The 24,153-nt window shown below is 38.2% G+C and overlaps 2 protein-coding genes across 17 annotated transcripts in view; one reads left to right on the top strand and one right to left on the bottom strand.

Moving 5' to 3' along the window:
- Positions 1-24,153, bottom strand: part of PTK2 (protein tyrosine kinase 2) — a 337,628-nt gene that overhangs the window by 210,798 nt on the left and 102,677 nt on the right. For 15 of the 16 annotated variants that reach the window (XM_037802716.1, XM_037802714.1, XM_037802719.1 and 12 more), the window contains one exon: positions 4,489-4,715. In XM_037802716.1, coding sequence (XP_037658644.1) covers positions 4,489-4,715 — 227 coding nt within the window. Of the gene's footprint in view, positions 1-4,488; positions 4,716-24,153 lie in introns of those variants that run through there. The other variant, XM_037802725.1, reaches the window with a different exon arrangement.
- LOC119508973 (polyadenylate-binding protein-interacting protein 2-like) lies at positions 8,521-9,051 on the top strand. Its single transcript, XM_037802729.1, has one exon. The coding sequence runs from the start codon at positions 8,591-8,593 to the stop codon at positions 8,963-8,965; it is 375 nt and encodes a 124-aa protein (XP_037658657.1). The 5' UTR covers positions 8,521-8,590; the 3' UTR covers positions 8,966-9,051.

Raw genomic sequence — 24,153 nt, forward strand, 5'->3', positions numbered from 1 at the left:
CAACTCAGGTGAGGAAGTCCAGCACTTCTGCATATTCCCCCAGCTCCTCAGGGGGACCCTGCATATATATTTTTATTCTCTGCCCAAATTACTTTGGGATATGCAGTGACCTTGATTCTTGAAGACAACTGTGTAACTATGTAGCTCGCACAGTGTGACTGTGTGACTGTGAATGCCTTGAAGCTAGCATTCCCTTTATCCAGTGTATGGACAGATGAGTGGAAACATGGGGACAAAAATTAGATGAAGAATAGGGTGGGACAGAGGGGATGGAAATATTTAGGTGTTCTTTTTTGCTTTTATTTTTATTTTGGAGTAAGGAAAAGGTTCAAAAATTGATTCTGGTGATGAATGCACAAATACATGATGGTGCTGTGAACAACTGACTGTACACTGTGGATGACTACAGGGTGTATGAATATATCTCAAACTGTATTAAAAAAATCAAATGAACAATTGGGGGAGGGAATGGGATGTTTTGGATGTTCTTTTCTATTTTAACCTTTATTTTATTTTTTGATGTAATGAAAATTTTCAAAGTTTGATTTGGGTGATGAACGCACAACTATATGACAATGCTGAGAACAACTGATTGTAAACTGTGAATGATTGTATGTTATGTGATTAGATCTCAATAAAACTGCATTAAAAAAAAGAAGCCACACTAATGCAAAGTGCTAATAATAGAGGAAATCGCATGCGTAAGGGGGTATATGGGAACTCTGTATTTTCTGCATGATATTTCTATAAAATTACAACTTCTCTAATAAAAAATAAATTAAAAATATTATTTGAAACACGTAATCATATTACAAATTATTAATGGGATATTTTACCTTTTTCTCATACTAAGTTTTCAAAATCTGGTGTATGTTTTTGACAGTTACAGCACATGATCGTATGTGCTTATAATGGCTCCTAAAATGGGCAGTGTAGCTATAGAGTCTAATACAGAATGTAATTATTCAATAAGCTTAGACAACAATAATCTATTTCCTATCAGAACATGATGGGACGGCTTCCCCCTTGCTGCCATTAAGTTCATTTCTGCTAGAGTCACAGGCCCTTAAATACTGTCATGTTTCTTCCCTTTTGCTCTTTCCCAACAATATACGTTAATTTCCATATCCATAATGTTCCTCTCAGACACGTGGAATTTGAGAGAAAGATGTCCCAAACATCTGGTAAATAATTCACAGTTACAGTATTATGGTTTCAACAATTATACCAGTAAACCATTCAATGAAAGTGATTTACAAATAATGCCCATCTATTATGAAAAACCTTCCAGTGCAGTGTTTTTACCTTCTGGAACTTTTAGTAGAAAGATAAAAAAAAATCCCCAATCTGTTCTCTATCTTTTTGACTTTTCTTTCATAACCTCTCTTTCTCTGTACTAGATTCTTTTGGAAATTCCTATTTTCATCACTCACTTATTTGTTCTTCTACTGTGTGCTGTCTGCTATTTAATCAATCTTCTGAGATTTTTCTTACATCAATTCCATTTTTTTCATTTTAATTGTTGGGTTTATTTTTTCCCAAAACCTCTATATGATTCTCTCTGTTATCTCTGGATATCTGAAAGAAGATTATGTTGAAACTTCCTTCTTAAGTCACTATTTACTCTTTCATCTACTATAAAGCTTTTTCCTTTGTTAAGTGTGTCATCTATCTCACATGGTGCTGACCTTTCTTAGGTATTTGGTGGTTTGGGGCTTGTAAGCACTTGTTCTCCAACAAAATAATCCCATATGCCTCATGCACTGCACTGCAGTAGCTTCCACTGCAGCAGAGCTGTTAGAAAAGGAAGGAAATCTGCTGCAGTGGAAGCAAGTACAGGCTCTGGGCTCAGACAAGGTAGGGCTTAACTGCATCTACCACTCACAAAATATGCTATGCTGGTCACACTACCTATGTTCTCTCAGGTTCTTCTTCTTTTTTCCCACTTGCTAAAAGGGGCTAAATAAAGTACCTGGAATAAATTCTAGAACTCAGATGATTCAGATCAATCTTATATATTTTAATTACCTCTAAAACCCAAACATTATTGTATTAATCTACACTTTACTGTGTAAATATATAATAAAGGTAGCTCTGTGAAATACATAATAAAGGTAGAATATCTTATCTGGAAATATAAAGCCCTTCATAATCTAGATAGCCTCACTTTCTTTTGCAGTTCATCCTTTTAACTTCCTCTCGACTACATGTATAACGAGGTCATCCTAATTAAATAAGCATGCTTTTACCCAATTACTTACACAAACCCAGGCAACTACTATTTATACATTAAAATCTGGCTCATAAATTATCTCACAATCAAGCAGAAGGAATTCTTCTAGTTTGCTACAACTTTTAAATACTTCAATGCTGTACCTATTGAACTGAAATATAGTTATTGACAAACTAGTCTATGAACAAAGTAGAGCCTGACATTTTGCCTTATTTGTCTTTACATCCCCAGCTCAAGCAAAATGCCAAATATTGAAAATTAATGAGTGAATGGGAACTGGGTAGGGAGAAGTTTTAACCATACGGCTTTCCCAAAACTAAGAGGTGATATTCAGGGATCATTGAATACAAACCTGGATCTGTAGTGGCAAAGGTATTACTGAATATGATGTAAAACTAGCAAAAGTCACTAAGTATTTTTCACACACAAAGAAATCATTCTACCTTGTTTTACTCTAAAAACATTAGGACAGATGAGAAAAGGTAGGAAAACAGTGACAAACGCTCCACCTGTTGCTGCCAACAATGCTGATTACTCACCTAATAATCATTCTTTCATCCTTTCTTACAAAAAGAATTGCATTTTCATTCGAGGGTAATGTACCCAGCTCTTAAATACTGTTTTGCAACTAGGGTTGACCATGTGACACAGCACTAGCCAAAAAAAGTGCAGACTGCAACTGGCCATCCACAGGCAAAAACATGAACTTCAACGTCAACTCTTATAAAAAAACTAACTCAAAATGAATCATGGACATAAATGTAAAACACAGAACTATAAAAAACTAGTAAAAGCCAGCAAGTTTCATTAAAAATTTCATAAAAAGAGACTATCATATTACCATTTATATATGAATAGATATTAATACAAATTTCCAATTTGAATCAATGACTGTCTTTTTAATAATCAATCAATCACTCTGAATACAGTTAGTATATTGCTATACAAATATCACACAGGTAAAAGAAAACTATATATAACCCAAATGTAACATTTAGGCGTAAATCCAAACTCGACCAACACTTGTAGGTTAAAGAGTAGCAAATAAATTTTATCAGTGCAAAAGGAAAGGAAAAGATATCTAATCTTCCTAAGCACTGGACACTTCTTTCTTTTTATTTTATCGAGGAGAAAGTCATATAACATACAACTAAATATTTTAAAGTTTTGACTCCATAGCATTTAGTGTATCCACAATGTTGTGCCACCATCACCTCTCTTGAGTTCTGAAACACTTCTGTCACCCCAGCAGAACACCTCGAGCCCCCTAATTAATCCCTCCGTGGCCCACGGCCCCCTCCCCCTATCCCCTGGCAGTCATCAGTCTACATAATCTGCCTCCCTGGATCTGCCTCATGCTTCACATAAAGGAATCACCAAGTGTGCTGCTCTGGGCCTGGTTTTCCTTGGCAGCTAGGCTGAGGGTCTTCAGGTTGCCACAGACCCTTCCAAACCTTAACGGTGACTCGCGATCAGGCGCTGGGTCAGGCAGGAGGAGCTATTTCTCCAACACTGGATCAGAGAGAGCACTTCTTCCAATGCTACACACTGAACTCAGCTTCCTGAAGTGGTCTCCTCACTTCCGGAAGTGCAGTCCCTTTACTTAGGACGCTCTTCCCCCACAGTTCTGAATCACTAACCATCCCTTCCGCAACTCGCCCAAAGCCGACCCTTTCGTTTCAAGCCCCCAGTCAGGCACTACTCCTCCACGCCTCCCTGTCCGCGGGCATGCGCCTCCTGCAAAGCCTCTTGTGACTGCTAGAACTGAGCCCCCCGTGGACTGCAAGGGGTACGAGCAGGGATCTGGCAGGGGCATTGTATATCCCCAGAACCTAACACAACGTCCGGTACCCAGCAGATATTCAACAATTCATGAAGAAAGTATCATATTTTGAAGTATACAAATACTTCTAAAATTACACTTTCTGAAAAAATATTTTATTTCATAAAAATGAAGGGTATTTTAATTGCTTTTCTTCCTTGTACTCTTCAAAGAGTTTTTTAAAAAAGTGGGGGTGGGATGAATCAATCCATTATATGAGTAATACATGATTCATTTATTATTTTCCTGAAAAATTTCAGAACTCTGGCATTCATATTTTAACTGAATAAAAAGTTGACATTTCTGTAATGTGAGCAGTCTCAGATACAAGACAAAAATTAAGTGAAAATTATTGCTTTATCTTTGTCTGTATGTGCCACTAAAATCTAGCCTAAATTTGCATGGCCGGCATCTCCTGGGAACAAGTACTTACCCTGACGTCAGTGGCATCTCCGTGTCTGATAATACTGGCCCATGTGGCTGGCTCACTACTGTTTTCAAAGTAATGAAAGACCTTTAGTACTCGCTCCATCGTCCCAGGGGAACGTTCCATACCAGTACCCAGGTGAGTCTTAGTACTTGAATTTGGTGTGTGATTCAAGTTTGGGTCAAGGTAAGCAGCTGCCATTATTTTGCTAGATGCTAGGTATCTGTCATATTCTGTAAGAGAAAAAATAAGTTTCAACACCCAGTATACTTATATTAACAACACTGTTCTAATTTCTCTTTACGGGACACATGGAGAAGGCACTTGAACAGGTGAGCCCAAGGAGATCAGGGACTTTATCTACCAAGATGCTCCCCACAGGCCCCCATGTGCCACCCAGAGCAGTGCCTGAGTGAGGACAGCACAGTAAACATTTGTTAAACAATGATTAACAGACCAGGAGGTCCTACTTCAGCTCTGTCAAAAATTTATCATGTTATCTATAAATAATCTAACTTAACCTTTCTTATCATAGATTTTAAACTTGTGAGGCAATCTCACAGAAAGCCAAATTTGTTAATTTTGCTATCAGCCTACTTCTTTTGATTGCACAATAAAAACCCAATGAGCAGTCATTACACATACTAGGCAGTGATTAAAAACACTAACAATATCTGAAACGCAGTCCTTCCCCTCAGTCAACTCATTGTTTAGCAGAGTAGACACATGGATAAGTGAAAACAAAATGAATGATAAACAACTGAATGTTTTAAATGTGATCAGACAACTTCCATTTGAGTATGAGGGAGTAACTTGGGCAAGATTAAAACTTCCACAGGGAAAAGTCAGAAAAGCCTGATTAAAACAAAAACAAAAACAAAAACAAAAACAAAAACGAAACAACCAAGCAATATTTGAAGGACTCAAGACAGAGGTAACAGACAGTAATCAAGACAAGACAAGGCCCAGCTGTGACAGGGCTGCCTTTTCCCACGGGGGCTGCCAACTGAAGGTTCAAGCCAAAGCCACTAAGGAGCAGGATCAGAGGAGCTTCTGGCAGTATCTTTGGGCTTGAGACCAAATTATGATTGTGAGGGGCCCAGAATTCTGGTGAGAAGGACAATGTGGAAAATGAGTCAGACATTGCAGGTGTCTCTTAGTGAGTTACTGAAAACTGGTCCTGTGCTGAGAGGGAGCCTCTGAAAAGTACAGCGAAGCCCAGAGGGTGTTTAGGGAAAAGGACCCACCAGCGGGGCCTGAGGCGCCTGGCCTCGGCTCAGTGCTGGCACCCTTTACTCCACTTCACCCAGCCAGTGAAGGAAAAGGCCAGCCCTCCACAGAGAAACATGGTATCATCCAAAGCACAAACAGTACTTTTTCAGTCACAGTATCTGCCACTTAGTAAACAACTAACAGACATAACAGCAAAACAACATTATAAACAAGATCGAATGACAACTGAGAAAATCCAACATATATCACACAAAAAAGCTAACATTTTTAATGCATAAAGGAAACTCTTAAATAGTAAGGGAGAAATGAAGAAAAGACAAAGACAACTCATTAAAAAGATAAAACCAAGTGCTGGTGAGTATATGCAGTAATTGGAACCCCCATACAGTGAGAGGGGGATGTAAGATGGTGCAGCCACTGTGAATAATACCCTGAAGTTCCCCACCTTAAAAGTTAAAACACACAGTTGCCACATGACCCAGTAATGACACTAAGATATATACCTAAGAGAACTGAAAACATACCTCCATACAAAAACTTGTATGCAAAAGTTAACAGCTAACAGGGAAACGATTATTGTAATGGTCCCTAGATTGTAAGCTCTTACAGCAGTCAAATCTATTCCTGAATTGTAATGGCTATCTCCAACCTCTTGAGATGTTGATCCCTTTGTATGTAACCTGATTAGTCTCTGGAACATTGGGTATATGTGTGACACCTGAAACTCAGAGCTAGAGCTCGGCAGATATGAATCTCAGTATTAACGCATACAGCAACTGTTTAAAAAAAAAAAAAAAAAAAAAAAGCTGAAAAAGAGCCCAGACTTCAATTAAAGATATGAATGAAGCAGATCTGGTTAAGACTACAGCAAATCGGGCCAAAGGGTAAAGGCTGAAACTGACTGTGTGTTAAAACTTCAGCTTCCATGTGGGACCAAGGGAAGAGATATTTGGGAAGAGATGTTCATTTGGTGTAGGATCTATATTTTCTAAACAATATAACTTCTACAGTCAGTTTGTTCAAACACCACATTACATGAACTCTGAATAGGAAGTGAGCTATGGTAGGTCTGTATAGGTTAGAGTGAAATAGCAACATATTCCAAAGTAATTTGGGCAGACAATAAAAATATATCTTCAGGGCCCCCCTGAGGAGCTGGGGGAGGATGCAGAGGTGTTGGATTTCCTCACCTGGATTACTGATGATGTTCTCACAAACATTGGGGACTGATGGCTTGACATTCTGAGCCCTCTGTCTTGGGGCTTGCCCCTATGAAGCTTGTTACTGCAAAGGAGAGGCTAAACCTGCTTATAGTTGTGCCTAAGAGTCTCCCCCTGAGTGCCTCTTTGTTGCTCAGATGTGGCCCTCACTCTCTAACTAGGCCACCTTGGCAGGTGATCTCATTGCCCTCCTGTCTTCATGCGACCTGACTCCCAGGGGTGTAAATCTCCCTGGCAACGCAGGATATGACTCCCAGGGATGAATCTGGACCCGGCAGCGTGGGATTGAGAACATCTTCCTGGCCAAAACAGGGATGCAAAATGAAATGAAATAAAGCTTCAGTGGCTGAGAGATTTCAGACGGAGTCAAGAGGTCACTCTAATGGATAGTCTTACGCACTTTAAAGGTTTAAAACTTTTTAAGGTTTTAATGTATTGGAATAGCTAAAACACTTTTTAAGGTTTTAATGTATTGGAATAGCTAGAAGTAAATACCTGAAACTACCAAACTCCAACCCAGTAGCCTTGACTCTTGAAGACGATTGTATAACAATGTAGATTACAAGGGGTGACAAGTGTGATTGTGAAAACCTTGTGGATCTCGCACTCCCTTTATCCAGTGCATGGATGGATGAGTAGAAAAATGGGGACAAAAACTAAAACAAAAATAGGGTGGGATGGGGGGGGGATGATTTGGGTGTCCTTTTTTACTTTTAATTTTTATTCTTATTCTGATTCTTTCTGATATAAGGAAAATGTTCAGAAATAGATTGTAGTGATGAATGTGTAATTATATGATGGTACTGTGAACAGTTGATTGTACACCATGGATGATTGTATGGTATGTGAATATATTTCAATAAAACTGAGTTTAATTAAAAAAAATAGATTGCGGTGATGAATGCACAACTATATGATGGTACTGCAAACAAGTGATTGTACACCATGGATGACTGTGTGGTATGTGAATATATTTCAATAAAACTGAATTTTAAAAAAAAAGTTAATAGCAATATTATTCATAATAGCCAAAGAGTAGAAAGAATCAAAGTGTCCATCAACTGATGAACCAATAAACAATGTGTTATTTCCATGCAGTGGAATATTATTTGGCCATAAACAGGAATAAAGTACTGATACACGTTTCAACATGGATGAACCCTGAACACATTATGTTAAGTGAAAGAAGGCAGGCACAAAGGGCAACATATTGTATATAGGAAATGTCCACAATAGGCAAATTCATAGAGACAGAGAGCAGCTTGTGGCTTCCAGGGGCTGGGGAGGGGAATGGACAGTGACTTCTGGGGTGATGGAAATACTTTGGAATTAGAGAATAGTGATGGTTCATCCCACCCTGAATTGTACACTTTAAAGTGGTTAGGAAGGTGAATTTGATCTCAATTTTTTTTTTAATTGTTCGATGATTAAAAAGTATTAAAGAGGAGATTGTAGGAAGATGGCAGAGTCAGAAGCTCCAGGAATCAGTCCTTCCATCAAAACACAGAGGATGGTGGAGAAGGGAGGAGGCGGGCAAAGCACACGTCGAGCAGGGGAGCGGCGCTGCCTGTGAAGATCCGCGGAGGCCGACAGGATTCGTTGGCTGCCGTGCCCGCTACCGTGCACTGGGTTAAAAACGACAAGTAACGCTAACCATGAAAGATCCAAGTCGCAGCAGTACTAGCCCAAGCATCAGCAATGAAGATGTGATTATTAACGGTCATTCTCACGAAGATGACAATCCATTTGCAGAGCACATGTGGATGGAAAATGAAGAAGAACTCAACAGACAGATAGAAGAGAAGTTATGGGAAGAAGAATTTATTGAACGCTGTTTCCAAGAAATGCTGGAAGAGGAAGAAGAACATGAGTGGTTTATTCCAGCTCGAGATCTCCCACAACCTATGGACCAAATCCAGGACCAATTTAATGACCTTGTTATCAGTGATGGCTCTTCTCTGGAAGATCTTGTGGTGAAGAGCAATCTGAATCCAAATGCGAAGGAGTTTGTTCCTGGGGTGAAGTACTAAAATATTTGAGTAGACGGGGCCCTCTTTTGGTGGATGTAGCACAATTTCCACACTGTGAAGGCAGTATTAGAAGACTTAATTGTAAAAGCTCTCTGTTGTCACTGTGTTACACTTATGCATTGCCAAAGTTTTGTTAGTCTTGCATACTTAATAAAAGTGCTGAGACTGTTATTAAGTAAAAAACTGTCAAGCATTTACTGAAAATAGAATTGGCCCCATGGCTTGATGTAAAGACAGTGAGGAAAGAAGCACCAGTCAAGATATGACAAAGCACCAAATTAATGACCTCTAAATCTTCACTAAATCTTCCTTGAGGCTAAACTGCTTCCTTAGGGTTAACTAACTCTTGTTAATATATAAACTTTTTTTAAATGAGTAAATTTAAGTTCTAATTGTTGAGCATATTTCTCAGTTCAGACTTCAGTTTGTTTTTGTCCCTATCAAAAAGAATCGCCTTTTTCTGAAGACCTGTTAGTTAATTTGAAGTAATTTGTTATAGACCAGAATGCCTTTGGTTACTGAGGTTCCAAGATAGTGACAGATAAGAACTATTCCTGATTTTTATGGTATGTTATCATGTTAGAAATGTTGAATTCTGCTCCTAATGTTATATATGAGGAAGTATGTGATTTGAGAATTGCATTTTTTTAAGACAGTCCACTGCATCACAGTTATACCTGTGTGAAGTCTAACATTTGAAGAATCCATAAACCAAGTGAACAAAGAAATTGTAACATTATGATTTGAGTGGTGCTTTTCCTTGCTTTTTTTAACCATCACGACAATAGTCTACAGCACAAGTTTTCTTTTAACAAAGCTAGAATAGTTTTGGTTTCTTAAACTTCATATTTGGGTAGGTTAAGCTGCCATATGTGTTCAGTGTGAATAATGTTTAAGTTGAAAATATTGTAAAAAATTATTTTTTCAAAAATATTTAAAAAAAAAAATAGTAGAACAAAAAAAAAAAAAAAAAAACACATAGGATGGGCAGGAACTCTGAATCAACTATTGGAACTCCAGAATCTAGTGGAACACTGTGTGGCTAGCATCCAGGGAACAGATGGAGAAGAAGCTGGTAAGCTGTAGTAAACAGTGGTGAACTGCCCCCTCCAAATAGTAGCTACCATCCCGACTCCCTAGCTGCATGGCAGGCAGCTGTGGAAACTATGCTCGGGCTCCTGGTACAGCTTGCTGTGTCAAGGTGGGCTACAAGGACCTGGTTCTCCAAAATTCCAGGTGTGTGGTCTGATTGCTAATCACTATTTTTGATCACCTACTTCAGGTGGCTGTGGAGCCAGCTCTGAAGGAGGCCAATGTTTCAACCCCTCTCAGGTAAAATTGGAAGAGGACTCTTAAAGAGGCAATAGCTTTTTTTTTTCTCTTTGCTCCTTCCGTTCCCCATTTGGGCCAAGCACAAACTGATAAAAAGAGTTGAAGAGGATGTGGAGAAATAGGAGTCCTCATACACTGCTGCAAGGGGGGAGGGGGGGTGGAGGGGGTGTAAAATCATGCAGCAGCTATGGAAAACTTTATGGCAGTTCCTCAGAAAGTTAAACATAGAATTATGATATGACCCAGAAATCCCACTCCTAGATATATACCCCAAGAACTGAAAGCAGGGCCTCTGACAGATACGTGCACACCAATGTTCATTGCAGCATTATTCATAATAGCCAAAAAGTGGAAGCAACCCAAGTGTCTATCAACAGATGAATGGATAAACAAAATGTGGAATATCCATACAATGTAATATTATGCATTTGTAAAAAGAAATGAAGTGCTAGTACATGCTACAACATGGAAGAACTTTGAAAACATCTTGTTGAGTGAAATAATCTAGATGCAAAAGCACAAATATTGTATGATTTCTCCCATAGGGAAAACTTAGATGAACAAATTCTAGAGACAAAAAACAGAATAATGATTAACAGGTCTGGAGGAAGTGGGGAATGGGGAGTTATTGCTAACTGGATATGAGTTCTGGTTGGGATGATGAAAATAGTCTGGAAATAGATGATGGTGAAAGTGACACAGTATTATTAATATACTTAACGTGAAAAGTTGTCCATTTAATTGTTTGAATGATTTTTATGTTATGTATATTTTACCACAATTATAAAGAAAGGAAAAAAAAGAAGGCAGGAAGGAAAGAGACAAAGAAATAAATAATGGTACTCAGTCTGTTTGGCAAGGTTGAAGGAACAGCCATGCGTATGCAAAGAGGCAGAAGTGCAATTGGCACAATCTTTATGGAAGGGCCTTTGGCACTACCTAACAAAACTACACATGCTTTTACCTATTGACCTAGCAATTCCACGTCAAGAAACTAATGTTGAAGATACAGTTCCAGCAATCTGAATATACATATGCATAAGGTTATTTATTGCAGCCTTGCAAAGTGCTGGAAACCACCGAAATTCTGATACATAGCAGAGCAACTGAATAAACTATGGGACATTCCCACTAAGGAATACTATGTATCTGGTTTAAAAAAAAAAAAAAAAAAAAGGAAAGAGAAAATTACATATTTAATGATGAAGTATGATTTCCAGGATGTACTGTTAAGTTCAAAAAGCAAAATGCAAAGGATATCTACAGTATGCTATCTTTTGCATAAAAGATATGTACAAAAAGAAACACAGAAAAAACACTGGAGACCATGAGACTGGTAGGAATGCAGTGGAAAGGACAAGAATGACGGAGGGGGCGCAGGGTGACACTTACAAGTATACCTTTTTGTTTTAGCTTTTGGTACAATAGGGAAGATCTGAACAACAGAAGTAGCAAATCTGACATAAGTGACTTGTAGAGAACACTACACACAACAGCAGAATACATATTCTTTGCAAGTGCACATATAATTTAATCTAAAGTTGACTATATGCTGGGTTAAAAAGCAAGATTCAATAAATATTGGATAGTAAAAATAAAATAATTAAACCATTGACTAAAATTATTCAGAGTATGTTCTGCAGATGCCAATGGAATTATGTTAGACAACAGTAACAAAAAGATAACTACAAAACCCCAATCATCTGGAAATTAAGCAAGGTATGTCAAGTAACCTGTCAGTCAAGAAACAAGTCATAAAAAAATGTTGAATTGAATGATGCAATGAAAGGAAATATTAAAACTATTGGATGCAGCTAAAGCTGTGCTTAGATTACAAATCTTTATCTTTAAATATATAAGATTGGAAATCAATAATCTAAGTATCAATAACTAACAGTACAATTTAACAAACTCAAAAGTTAGTTCTTTGAAAGGAATAATAAAACTGATAGATCTCTAGCAAGATTAACCAAAGGAAAAAAGAGAAAAGGCACAAAGCAGCAGTATCAATAATGAAGGAGCAGATTACCACAGATCCCATAGATAACAGAACATTATGAACAACTTTATGACAATGAATTTGAAAATTTTGGTGGAATGCACAATTCCTTGCAAAACCCAACTGAGCAAAATTGAAACTAGAAAACCTAAATAGATCTATTCTACTAAATAAATTCAATCTGAAATTAAAATCTTTAAAATTTGAATTCTTCCTACAATTTAAGGAAGAATTAATATTAAATATTAAATAAATTCTTGCAGAGAACAAATAGAAAAACTTTCCCAACTTGTTTTATGAAACCAGCAAAACAGTGACACCAAACCCTGACAAGAAGGGATGATAAGCCAATCTCCCCTATAAACAAAGATGCCAAAATCTTAAAATATTAGCAAACAGAAGTCAGCAATATTTTTAAATAATGCATCATGACCGAGTTTATTCTAGAACTGCAAGAGTGGTTAAACGTTGAAAAGGACAGCAACGTAGTTCATCACAACTCAGTTTTAGTTTCTTGGCTGCTCAAAGCAAATACCATGCAATGGTTCGGTTGAAACAAAGGTGATTTATTTGCTCATGGCTTTGAGGTTAGGAAAAAAAAGTCCAAATCATGGCACCATCAAGGCGATGCTTTCTCCCAGAAGACTGTGGTATTTGGAGCTGGCCTTAGCTTGTCACATAGCAAAGCACATGGAGACCTCTTCCGGCCTCTCCCTTCTCTTCCAGGTTCCTCTGATTTCAGCTCCTTTCTGCTCCCTCTGGCTTTTCTTTCCCTCTGTCTGAATTTCATTTCGTTTATAAAGGCCTCCAGTAACAGGATCAACACATCCCAATTGAAGTGGCCACAACTTAACTGAAGTAACCTCATTGAAAGGTCCTACTTAGGATGGGTTCATACCCACAGGCATAGACTAGATATAAAAACATGTTTTTCTGGGTTACACAGCTCCAAACCACCTTGGTATGTGCAGAAGCAGCCTTAACCAACCGTGAGACACTTAGAAAACTGGAAATAGGAAGAAATTCCTAAACCTGATGAAGAGTATCTACATAAAACCTAACAAATACTGGTGAAAAATCAGTTTTCCCTCAAGACTGAGACTGCAACATGGTACCTTCCGTGACCCCTTTTGCCTGGCGCTATTCAGGAAGCCACAGCCACGTGCACAGAAGAAAAGGAAATAAAGCGTAAGGGGTAGGAAGGAAGAAAGAAAACTATCATTATTCAAAGACAACATGATTATGTACAAAGAAAACCTGAAAGAATTAACAGCTAAACTATTGGAATTAATAAATGAATTTAGTAAGGTTGCTGGATTATCAAAAACAAAAAACAAAAAACCCAACTATACTTCTAATTATTTTAGCTATCTTTTTTGTTCCTCAAATTTGACAGTAAAGATGACTAAATGAAGTATAATATAAATTGGGGCTGAAGAAAGACACTGTATCTCAAGAGTGGGCAAGAGTACTGACATGCTAGCAATGGAGAAAAAAAAAATTACTGAACATACTAAGCATGTCAAGTGAGAAGCTAAACCAAAAACATGACATCTGAACATACCTGTGACCCAAAATGCTTTCATAAGCTTTCAAAAGTAGACTCTCCAAAAAGAATAAAAAGATAGGCTAATGTTACAGTGGTAACAAAGTGAAGCAGTTTTCAAAGATAGAATGTACTTTTGTTTTACAGTCTGAAACCTTCTGCTTGTCAAAATCATGTTTATTTCATCAACTGTAACAAAGGTACCAAATTAATGCAAAATGTTAATAATAGGGAAAACGGGGGGGGGGGCAGTATACTTGGGAAGTCTGTACCTTTCTGCCTGTTTTTTCTGTAAATTTACAACTGCTCTAATAAAAACTTGAAAAAAAGTTTGCAGGTGGCCATGAGACCACAGGGTTTAACCTGATGGAGAGTGTCTCACCATGAAATGAAATGTCCCAAGAGTTGCTCTCTGCTATACTGATGATTCTACTTCCAAAATTTCACAGAATTCTGTGCCAAGTGTTTATTTGTTTTTGACCCAGAGATAAAGCTGTTAAACTTAGGCTGCCAATTCTTTACATATCTCTAAATGAAAAATGCCTTTCAATTTTCTCACCATAAATAGGAGACCTCTTACAAAGCTTGGTCTGTAATTGTAGCCCTTCTGTATCTGTGGCCATTTATGTTTCTTTAAGCTTGTAAAGATTAACCAGTCATAGGAATCTGTTACTTACGCAAGCTACAGAATATCTTGTTCAAATGAGAGATCTGCCATCAACACAAAAGACTGAAAAAACTGAAAGTGCTTTTACATGGCTTGGTTTAGTACTTCTCAACTATCTGTGGTGAATGACCAGTTTTGTTTTGTTTTCATTTCCAACTTGTCACAAATACTTTAGTAAAATACAATGAAAAGGAATTTCTAGAAAAAATGAAATTTTAAAGAAAAGCATGCAAAATATCTATCATGAGATTCAACTCACATAATATGTCAAACTGCCACAAAGGTTTCTGAATCCTCAAACTCAATGACACGGTTTGCAGTCCAGCACCAACGGGTCTGCTGACCACACCGCTTGGTCCTGGCCCAGGCTACAGTGGGCTCTAACTTCTCAGCCAACATCCAGTCTAAGTAACCTCTGTAGGAAAGAGCCCAAATGCTTGTCAAAAGGGGAATGTGTGTGGCCTGTGAATGACTGCTGCCTGTTTGTCCAAGCTTCAGGGTCTCGAGGTAGAATTTCAAGGGTTCTTGGAGTCATAACTTTTCCCCAAGTCAATCTGGGAGGAAACAAGTGGTGCTAATAAACCTTGGAGGTAAGCTCCTAGGCTCAATCCACAATCTGAAATAAATGCTATGTAAAACAGTACAAAGTAGCCCAGAAAAACCCAAGGACCATAACTCCTTACTCCAGTGTTCCCTGGTTTACAGTCTCTGTACCTGGACTAAGATCTCACTGAGACAGGGGCCCTGCTCTGCTTCAAATATGCTGGCCCTTTAAGAAAGCAATAAGGTGGGTAAGGGGGGAGAGCAGAGTAGAGCTGCTGGCTATAGTACAAGATAAGAAGCAAAGGAATGCAAACTGATAGAGCTGAGTTTAAAACTTAAGACACATAAACACATTCGAAAAGTTTTTAAGAATTCAGGTACTGTTTCTAGACAGAGTGAATCCTTAAACAAACTAGACTATGTCTAAAAGTTTGGGTTTAGAAGACAAATACACGTCTTCTAACTTTGTTCTTTTATGTAAGTTTATTTTCTTATAAAAAGTCTAAACCTAAATTTCCTATATTGATTTTACTAGACAGAGAAGTTAATATTAAATTACTTATATGTTTAAAATTATAAAATATCAACATGTGTGGCAGCGTATATATTCCAACAATGGCTAGAACAATATCTCCCACTCCACACGCTCTTCTTACACTGTGACTTGACCACAACGGGGCAGTGGGGAAGGAGAGGCAACCAGCCACCATGCTACAAGGAAGCTCAAGCAGTCTGAAGAAAACTGAAGCCTGAGTTGAGCTTCTGGCTGACAGACAACAGCACCTAACCATCCAGTTGAGAGAGCCATCCTGAAAACAGACACTCGACCTCCCGGTTGAGCCACCCCAGCGAACAGGCAAGAAAGAAGCTGCCCGATGAGTCCTGCCCGGATTGTAGATTTGAGAAAAATAAATATCCCTTCTTGTTTTAAGTCACTAAGTGCTGGGACAATCAGTTATACAGCAACAGACAAACAACGTAACATGGATTCAACCAAACTAAGTACAGGTAGTGTTCACTTTGACTGGGAGTGCAGGACTACAAAATGACTTATCAAGAGTAGTTGGAACAGCACTTGCCTTCTCCAACTCCTCATAAAATTTAGGATACGAAGCAAGTACCTTTTTGACATCTTGGCAAGTTACCATACACCTTTCTAAATTTGGATTAATTTTCAACATTTTACCCTTTGCACTTTCGATGTGAAGGATCTGAGAGTGTCTTTCATGTGAACTTCGTTGCCTTGTCATTGCCTCTGGGACATCTTCATCATTTCCGTCACAACTACTCTGCTCCTTTATACTGTGAAATCCACCTTCCCTGAGTTCCGCTGGCTACACAACCTAGAGTATCTCGAACGATGGCAGTGCTGGCATTCCCACAGCCGGCTATTCTTTCTTTAACTCCATTTATGTTCAATCAGAATCCAAGTGTGGTAAAGGTTCTGCCATACTGCAGAGGCACAGCACTTACTCTTATTTCCCACCACAATGCCTGAATTTTTTCAATTGCATGCTTTAAGTCATGCTTCTTCCAAAACTCAATTAAAGAAATTGCAGGACCTCCAGCTGCAGCATCAACAGCCTGTACAAAAGTCCATCTAAAGGCTTTAAAAATGGAAATAACTCCTTAGTCCCTTGGCTAGACTGGAGAAGTTGTGTTTGCTGGCTCATACCATAGTTTCACACAAGCCTAGGTCTTGTCCTGTTTCCACTTTGCTGTTATCATTTTCATACCTTCTAATCACCTCCAATGTCACTTCCAGCATTATTGCTTTATGTTTCAGTGCTACACTTTCATGATTGTTAGCCAATTCCCTCTTTTGATTATCTATTTTATAAAATGTTACATGGGTTTACCACTGGGAAAGAAGGCAATACAACTACACGCTCTGCCGCCCGTGTGTGAACTGAATAACAGGTGTGCAGTGACCACTCACAGAATAAAAGGAGTGATGTCACTGGTCACTGATGATGATATGCCTCTGTTACCAGTGATTTGCAGACTGAGTTTTTACTTTATGCAAACTCGCAGTTAGTATATACTGTGGTAACTGTGATTTGAATTGTATTGTTGAGGGACTGGTTTATTTAACTAAACCACGATAACTGAAACTTGTGCGTATTTGGAATCAAAGCAAAGCAACAACTACCCGTATAACAATTACTATCTTTATCAGAAAAATTGATCTGAGATAATATGACAAATGATGTAGATCTACATTCAGTTTATTTGAAGTAATTCTGCAAAACTTTAAGAAGTTTTATTTCTGATAATATTCAACATCAGTCCTTAGTATCAACTTCAAGTAAATTTCTGAAGCAGACCACTGTAATCAAAATGCTCCTACAACACCCAAATTTGTTCACTATTGTGGTCCCAACAATACGAGGCATAACTAAATGTGTACTGATGGGTAGATGAATGAAAGGAACACTGTTGCCTAAAGCAAATTATTTATCCCTGTGTAGGAAATCTGATGCAGGAACTTCTCCGGGACTCAGGGAAAGGGGCAATGGGAGGAGGAAGAAGGTAGGGAGAAGCCTGTTTTGGTGTCATTCCTGATGTCAACCAATAAATGGTACCCAATGTGATGAGAAAGACTCGATAGAAGAGAGGCTAGATGGAGGGGCTGGCTGGATGAAATGGCATGTGGCTGTCGGGGTGAATCTGTGCTGGATGACATAATGTCCAGGTTTCCTGGAAATCATTCGAATAAGGACTATGTTTCCAGAACCAGGCTTCATGAGTTTGTGCCTGATTCATCATTACTTTCCACTGAACACAAGAATCATGCTAGATTTTCTCAAACACTTCTCCATTACTAATTGTCTATCTTCTAGATGAAAGAAATAAGGTTTAAATATTTTTCTTTGACATTATTTTATAATGAAATTAAATCTTTAAAGATTTTAAGGAAATCAGAATTCATTAAAGCTGACATCCAAAGTCCATGTAGAAAGTTCCATTAAATTACTATTCAGGACTTAAATCTTCCAAGTTTATATCTAATATACTGAGTATAGCATCAAAAAGCTAACTTTAGAAAGAAAATGAGTAGAAAACTTTTAGCCTTTTAAGTTTGAGGGTGAGGTGCTTCTACTGCTCTGCACAGCTGTGTGAGCAATTTGCCTACACAAGCCTCATGGCATCCATGTTCTCCTTGCTGTGTTCTAGAGCCATATTCTGCACGAGTCTTCCCTAACACAGTCCCCATTCTTCCTACATTTCCATTGCATCTTTTTGTGTTAGTAAACCTCAAAGCTACCGCCTAGACTTCCCTGATCCACTGTGAGGCTCTCGTCCAGGCACTGTACTGGGTCTCAGAGCCTTACGATGGCTAGAGATGGCCAGGTGTGCCATCTCTCAATGACTTCCTAGTACCTTCATGCCTGCTCTCCCTTAAATCCACGTTCCAAATCAAAAGAGATTTGAAAACTGAGTCTGAATTTCTGTATTTCAGAGAGGAGAGATGGGGAGGAACTGCTAAAGGAAAGAAAGAAGCTACAGTTGGGAGGAAACCAAGAGTGATGGGTCAGAAGCCAAGTCAAGGGAAATGCTTCAAGAAAGGAATGGAGCATGTACTGCCTGGTTAAAATAAAAACTGAGAACTGACTTTTACATTTGGTAATTTACAAGATACTGGTAACTCACAAAAGAGTGGTTTCAGTGCAGCGAATAGTGGGAAGGGAAGCCTGTTTAGAGTGGGTTAAAAAGAGTATGTGAAGAAAGGTGCAGACAGCGAACGTAAGTAATTTGCAGAGTTTTGCCATAACGGAGAGCAAAAACATGGGGACTACTTAAAGAGAATGTAAGTAGTTTTAACTGGCCCTGGTGTCTGCAACATAAAGGCCACACAACAGATAAACTGGTGATTGTGCAGATGTTTACCAAAATATGTAACTAAAATCTCTCATTTTAAACAAAGACAGAATAGGCCTTATTTCTATTAAGTAAGACAAAGCCGAGATTAGCATTACAAGGTAAAAAACAAAACACAAACAAAACGCAAACAGACAAAAACCTTTTACTGAATACTGCCAACGTGTTAGGCACCTAACCAGGTTTGTTGTATAAATTATCTGATTTAATTTAATCCTGATACAAGTCGTAAGAAGTAAACATTAACCCCATCTTATAGTAGAGTAAAACTGAGATGCAAAAATGAGGAAGTAACAGGGACTGGATTAACTCCATTACAAGAAAACTGCAGAGGCATAGCACTCACTCTTTTTTTTCCTGCACAAAACACAGGAAATGGATGAAGTAAGCCCAGCCATCACCCAGGCTTTTTGCCAGAAGAAATTTCTGGGTGCAACAAAGAGAGGGCAACTCAAACATGACCCAGTGATCTAAAAAACAGGGAGGGCAGGAGAACAGATTTTACTAGGAGCCACCGAGAAAAAGTCCAAAAATCTCCATGGGGGTCTCCTTCAGTGTTGGGCATCAGAAATTCAATAGTTCCTTAAATTAGTCTTGTCTAGTGGTCCACCCTGAAAAAGTTAATACCCTCTAAGTATTTTAACACACTTTTGATCACCACCTTAAAATTGTCTAACTCCTCCTAGAACTCAGCTTTCTTAAGAAGTTAAGTTTGGGAGTAAATACGATGTCATGAATGCTGAGACAGGAGTCGGGAGGACTGGGTTTAAACCCAGCTCCACATGTAGTCACTGTTAATACTTCCAACAAGTAATTTCACCTGACTCTATTTTCAATTATGCAAACAGGAGAGCAACTCCACTCATTTTACAATATTATCACAAGGATTAAATACATGTATGGGGACATAAAATTTATAAAGTGCTGTTTAATAAAATGATGATGCACGTGTACAGCACTTCCCAGGAGGCGGGATCATTACAGGTATTGAATGTCATTAATTCATTGGATCCATGTGCCAACCCTATATGCTAGGTCCCATTAGTAATCTCCTTTTACAAATGAGGAAACTTATTTACAAATGTTTACTTCTTACAACTTGTATCAGGATTAAATTAAATGAGATAATGAATACAACAAACATGGTTAAGTGCTTAATACACTGTCAGCTAAGGACTTTGCCCATGTGTACACAGCTAGTAAAATCCAAAAGTCTGGCTCCAAAGCCTGCACTTTCACTACTACCCTAGCTACCAGCCACTTCAAGAACAGTGTAAGCAGCAGCAGGCGGGTACCACCAGGGAGCTGGTTATGAAAACAGACCCTTCAGTCTCATGCAAATCTGAACCAGAATCTGTGCTAATGAGATCACCAGGTAATCTATAAGAGAACTGAAAGTTTGGGAACCACAGAACTAGGTCACCTGTATCAAAACTACCAAGCCGTAAGATTCTTGAGTAAATTTATTTACTTTCCACCTACTAATTCTTTTCCCAAAAAAAAGTTATATTAGAATATGGCTATGTGTAAGGCACTCCCCTAGGCAATTGGGATATAGTGGTGAACAGGAAATAGTCCCCGACCCTACGGCATTTCTGAGAAAGACAAATCGCAGACAGGAGCCTTAAGAACACGGCACTCGGGAGCAAAGCTGGGGAAAGAACTGGCACTGCCCAGAATTGGGCATTACTGGGAAATAATTCCTACAGAACATGAACGCTAAGCTGTGATCTTAAGGAAGAGCAAAAGTTATACCCAAAAAAAGGTATGGGTGAAGATATAGGTTGAGAGTGATCCAAGAGGCAAATGGAAAAGCCAACATGGCTTTAATCCAAGTGGCAGGAAAGCAAGTCAAGGACCAGCTGGACAGTTGCAGGAGGAGTCTGGTCTTGCTCTTGGTGATAGGATACACACTGCAGAAAACACAATGGGCAGCAATTAAGTCCAGCTGGACCAAATACAAGGCTTTTGTAATGATCCAAACCGGGCATAACTATGCACCGAGAAGTGGGAAGATTTGACAACTAACAAAAAAGACAAGCGAACAGGGACTGATTAACTTGCTTATGTCTAAGAGAGAGAAAGTAGGCAGCCATTTTTGGTCATGGGCAACTGAGTGGGAAAGTGATACATCCCTTGAGATGGGGAACACAAGGGGAGGGCAAATAGTATTCGTTTGGGAAGGACAATGGGCAGGAGGTTAAAAAAAAAAAAAGATTAATTCAGTGTGGTATTTGTTACTGAGACAGCTCATTTCAGAATGCCTAGACTGAAGGGTGGGGAACAGGGAGCCTTGAGTTCTGGAAGTTTACTCTGGAAAGGGAAAATAAGCCTGGGTGCCCTCCCCCCACCATCTGCTTGCAGGCTAAGGGAGGTGGCAGTGAGGAGTAAGACACACACACAAGGACTTGGATGTTTTGATTTGGGGTCTTTGGAGAGTTTTAAGAAAAACTATAATTTCACAGCTATAACTGAATCTTTGTGTTCCCAAGGAGGAAAAGTAAATGTACCTTTGAGAAAACACTTCCATAGCTTGCTTGTTCTTGCGCTCTTTTTATTGGGGGGGGGGGGGGGGGGCGCGGATTGGGGGAGTTACTTAGCAAATTCAAAACAACTTAAAGGCAAAAACTCCCAATGCAGAGCTAAACTGTTGCGCATAATAAGAGAGTGATCTTTCTAATATGCAGCAACACATTTAGACTGATTTTGAACTTCTAATGGTTGAGTCCACCTATGAGACAAGATGTTTGGAACCAAAAACAGAGGCTTCTGGAAGTTTATTTAAATTTATCATTAATTTATGCAGTACTTACTATGCCAGGACTGTTCAAAGCACTTAAAAATGAAATCAAAACTGCTTTTATACATCTTTGATTACATGAGTATAATAAATTGTGTGCATATGAATGTGTCTATGTTTTCCTTTAAATATGTTTAAAAAAATCTTTGAAACTTGAATTATGCCAGTACACTGTACAACAGTACTTTGAATTACGCCAGCACTACATTGTAAACAGAGTTGTATTTTTTGATATTTAACAATGCCACTTCTGAAGAATGAACATGGTATAACAACTTGAACATATGTAATGCTCAATTTTTAAAAATAAAATATAAATTATGCTTATTTATTATTTCCTTTAGTTTAATCTTAGTCATGTTTTAGTGTGTATTATTTAAATTTTTTTCTTAAAGTAACACTCTGGCATGAACATTGCTTCAGGCTTTTGATGAATATAATGAATGTATGGAATTCAACTGAATTTGCAAGTTCTTAAGAATGTTTTCTGTGTGTACAAAATTAGCCACTATTAACAGAAGAGAGAACTTCCTGTGAATAGTCATGCTCATTGATCAGATATAATTTTTCTGAGATCTTCAACTGATCTCACTTTAAAAACAACCAAAACATGTCTTTCTTGAATTATCTTTGAATAAAAGTTTGTATACTATTTGTTAAAAAATAAATAAGTAAATAAAATAAATGAAATAATTTCATCCTCACAGGGACCCTATTTTTCCCATTTTACAGGCGTGGAAACAGAGAAGTGACATGCCGAAGGCCACATGTCAACTACATGGCCTTCAAACCCAGGTGGACCAGCTCCACAGACAATGCTCCTTACCAAGCCCTGCTGCCTCTGACAACTCCAAAAAACATCTCTCACTAGTGGGCCACGTTACTGCATAGCAGCCCTCACTGGAGATGAGTGGCAGCTGCTCTCCCATTTGCCACAGTCTGCACCAATCTCTATCGTCTTCAGCCAAGTACCAGTTGCAATTTATCACTGCCAACCTATTTTATTCATTCACTCCTGTCCCTGGTGCCACACCTCTCTCAGATTAATTAATTCTGAAAACAGTTATTGAGCCAACCACTTAGCTAGACACTGTAACAGGTATTTGGACATGGAAGCTGAATTTTAAAAAATAGAGAAAATCCCACCTTAAAAGCACTTCCAGTCTAGTTAGGGGAGACAGACGCATGCCTGTGCACAAGTATTAAACTACAAACATAGAAAGCACTATAAAAAATTACAACTATAATAAAAGCTGTAAAGAAAAAGACCAAAATATTATGTAATCATTAAATAAGTAACAAACGTATTAACACCACTGAACTGTATATTTGAAAATGGTTAAAATGGGGAATTTTAGGTTGTATTTATGTTACCAGAACAAAAATTAGAAAAAACCAAAGAACTGTATAACACAAAGAATGAATCCTAATGTAAGCTACTATGGTTAATAATATAATCATAGTAATATTGTTTCATCAACTGTAACAAAGATACCACACTAATGCAAAATGTTAACAGGGAAAACTATGCTGGGGGGTAGCTGGAACAGAAAGTCATGATTTTTCCGTAAACCTATAACTACTCTAATTTTAAAAATGGAAAGGAAAAAAAAGTTAAGATTGGAAAATTTTTTTAAAAATTAAGAGTGCTATAAAAAACTGAAAGAAGGCTGCTTCAGCTCCTGGAAGGAGGGAGAGGAAAGCCAGAGAGGCAGCCGCTGGGGCTCCAATATTTGGGAAACTTCAGTTCAGAAACTCTTATCCTTTGATTCCAGAAAATACTCTTGCATCGTTTCTTTGATGATCTTATCCTTTTTTATTTTCTGCAACTCCTATTAACTGGATGTTGGACCTTTGGGATTGATCATCTAGTTTTCTTTCTCCTCCATCTGTCTTTCCACGTTCTGAGGTATTTCTTCAACATTTTTTCCAATACTTCTACTGGGTTTATTTCTGCTTTCTTTTAATTTCCAAGACATCTTTCTTGTTCGCTGAATGTACTTTTGTAAAGACCCCTGTTGCTCTCTCATGCATGCAATATCTTCTCTTAGCTCTCTGGAGATCCAACTGCCAGGGTCAGGTAACATGGCAGGCAGGACTCAAGGAGCCAAGGAGAGAGAAAGTATGCCAACTTTTCACTTATTCCCTGATTTTTAGTCCAAGAATGTGGTCAAATACCATGTCTTATCAGAAAACTTTCATAATACAGTTTGAAAAACTGTATGTGAAGACAACCCATAAAGGGAATACAGATAGTTTATTAGAATAGCATTTCAAACATTATGGCTTTGAAAACTTTAAATTGTTAAGGCACGTCACTCAAGATAGATAAATCATCTCTACCTTGAAACACTGATTCAATCACTATGAGAGAAACAACCTGTAGATTATAGAAGAGTAATCTACGGCTAATTCCCTA

This window comes from Choloepus didactylus, chromosome 14, assembly GCF_015220235.1.
Source record: "Choloepus didactylus isolate mChoDid1 chromosome 14, mChoDid1.pri, whole genome shotgun sequence".
Classification (NCBI taxonomy): Eukaryota; Metazoa; Chordata; class Mammalia; order Pilosa; family Megalonychidae; genus Choloepus; species Choloepus didactylus.

Excerpts from the sequence above, each read along its gene's own strand:
- LOC119508973 (XM_037802729.1), top strand. The coding sequence starts at position 8,591 with ATGAAAGATCCAAGTCGCAGCAGTACTAGCCCAAGCATCAGCAATGAA.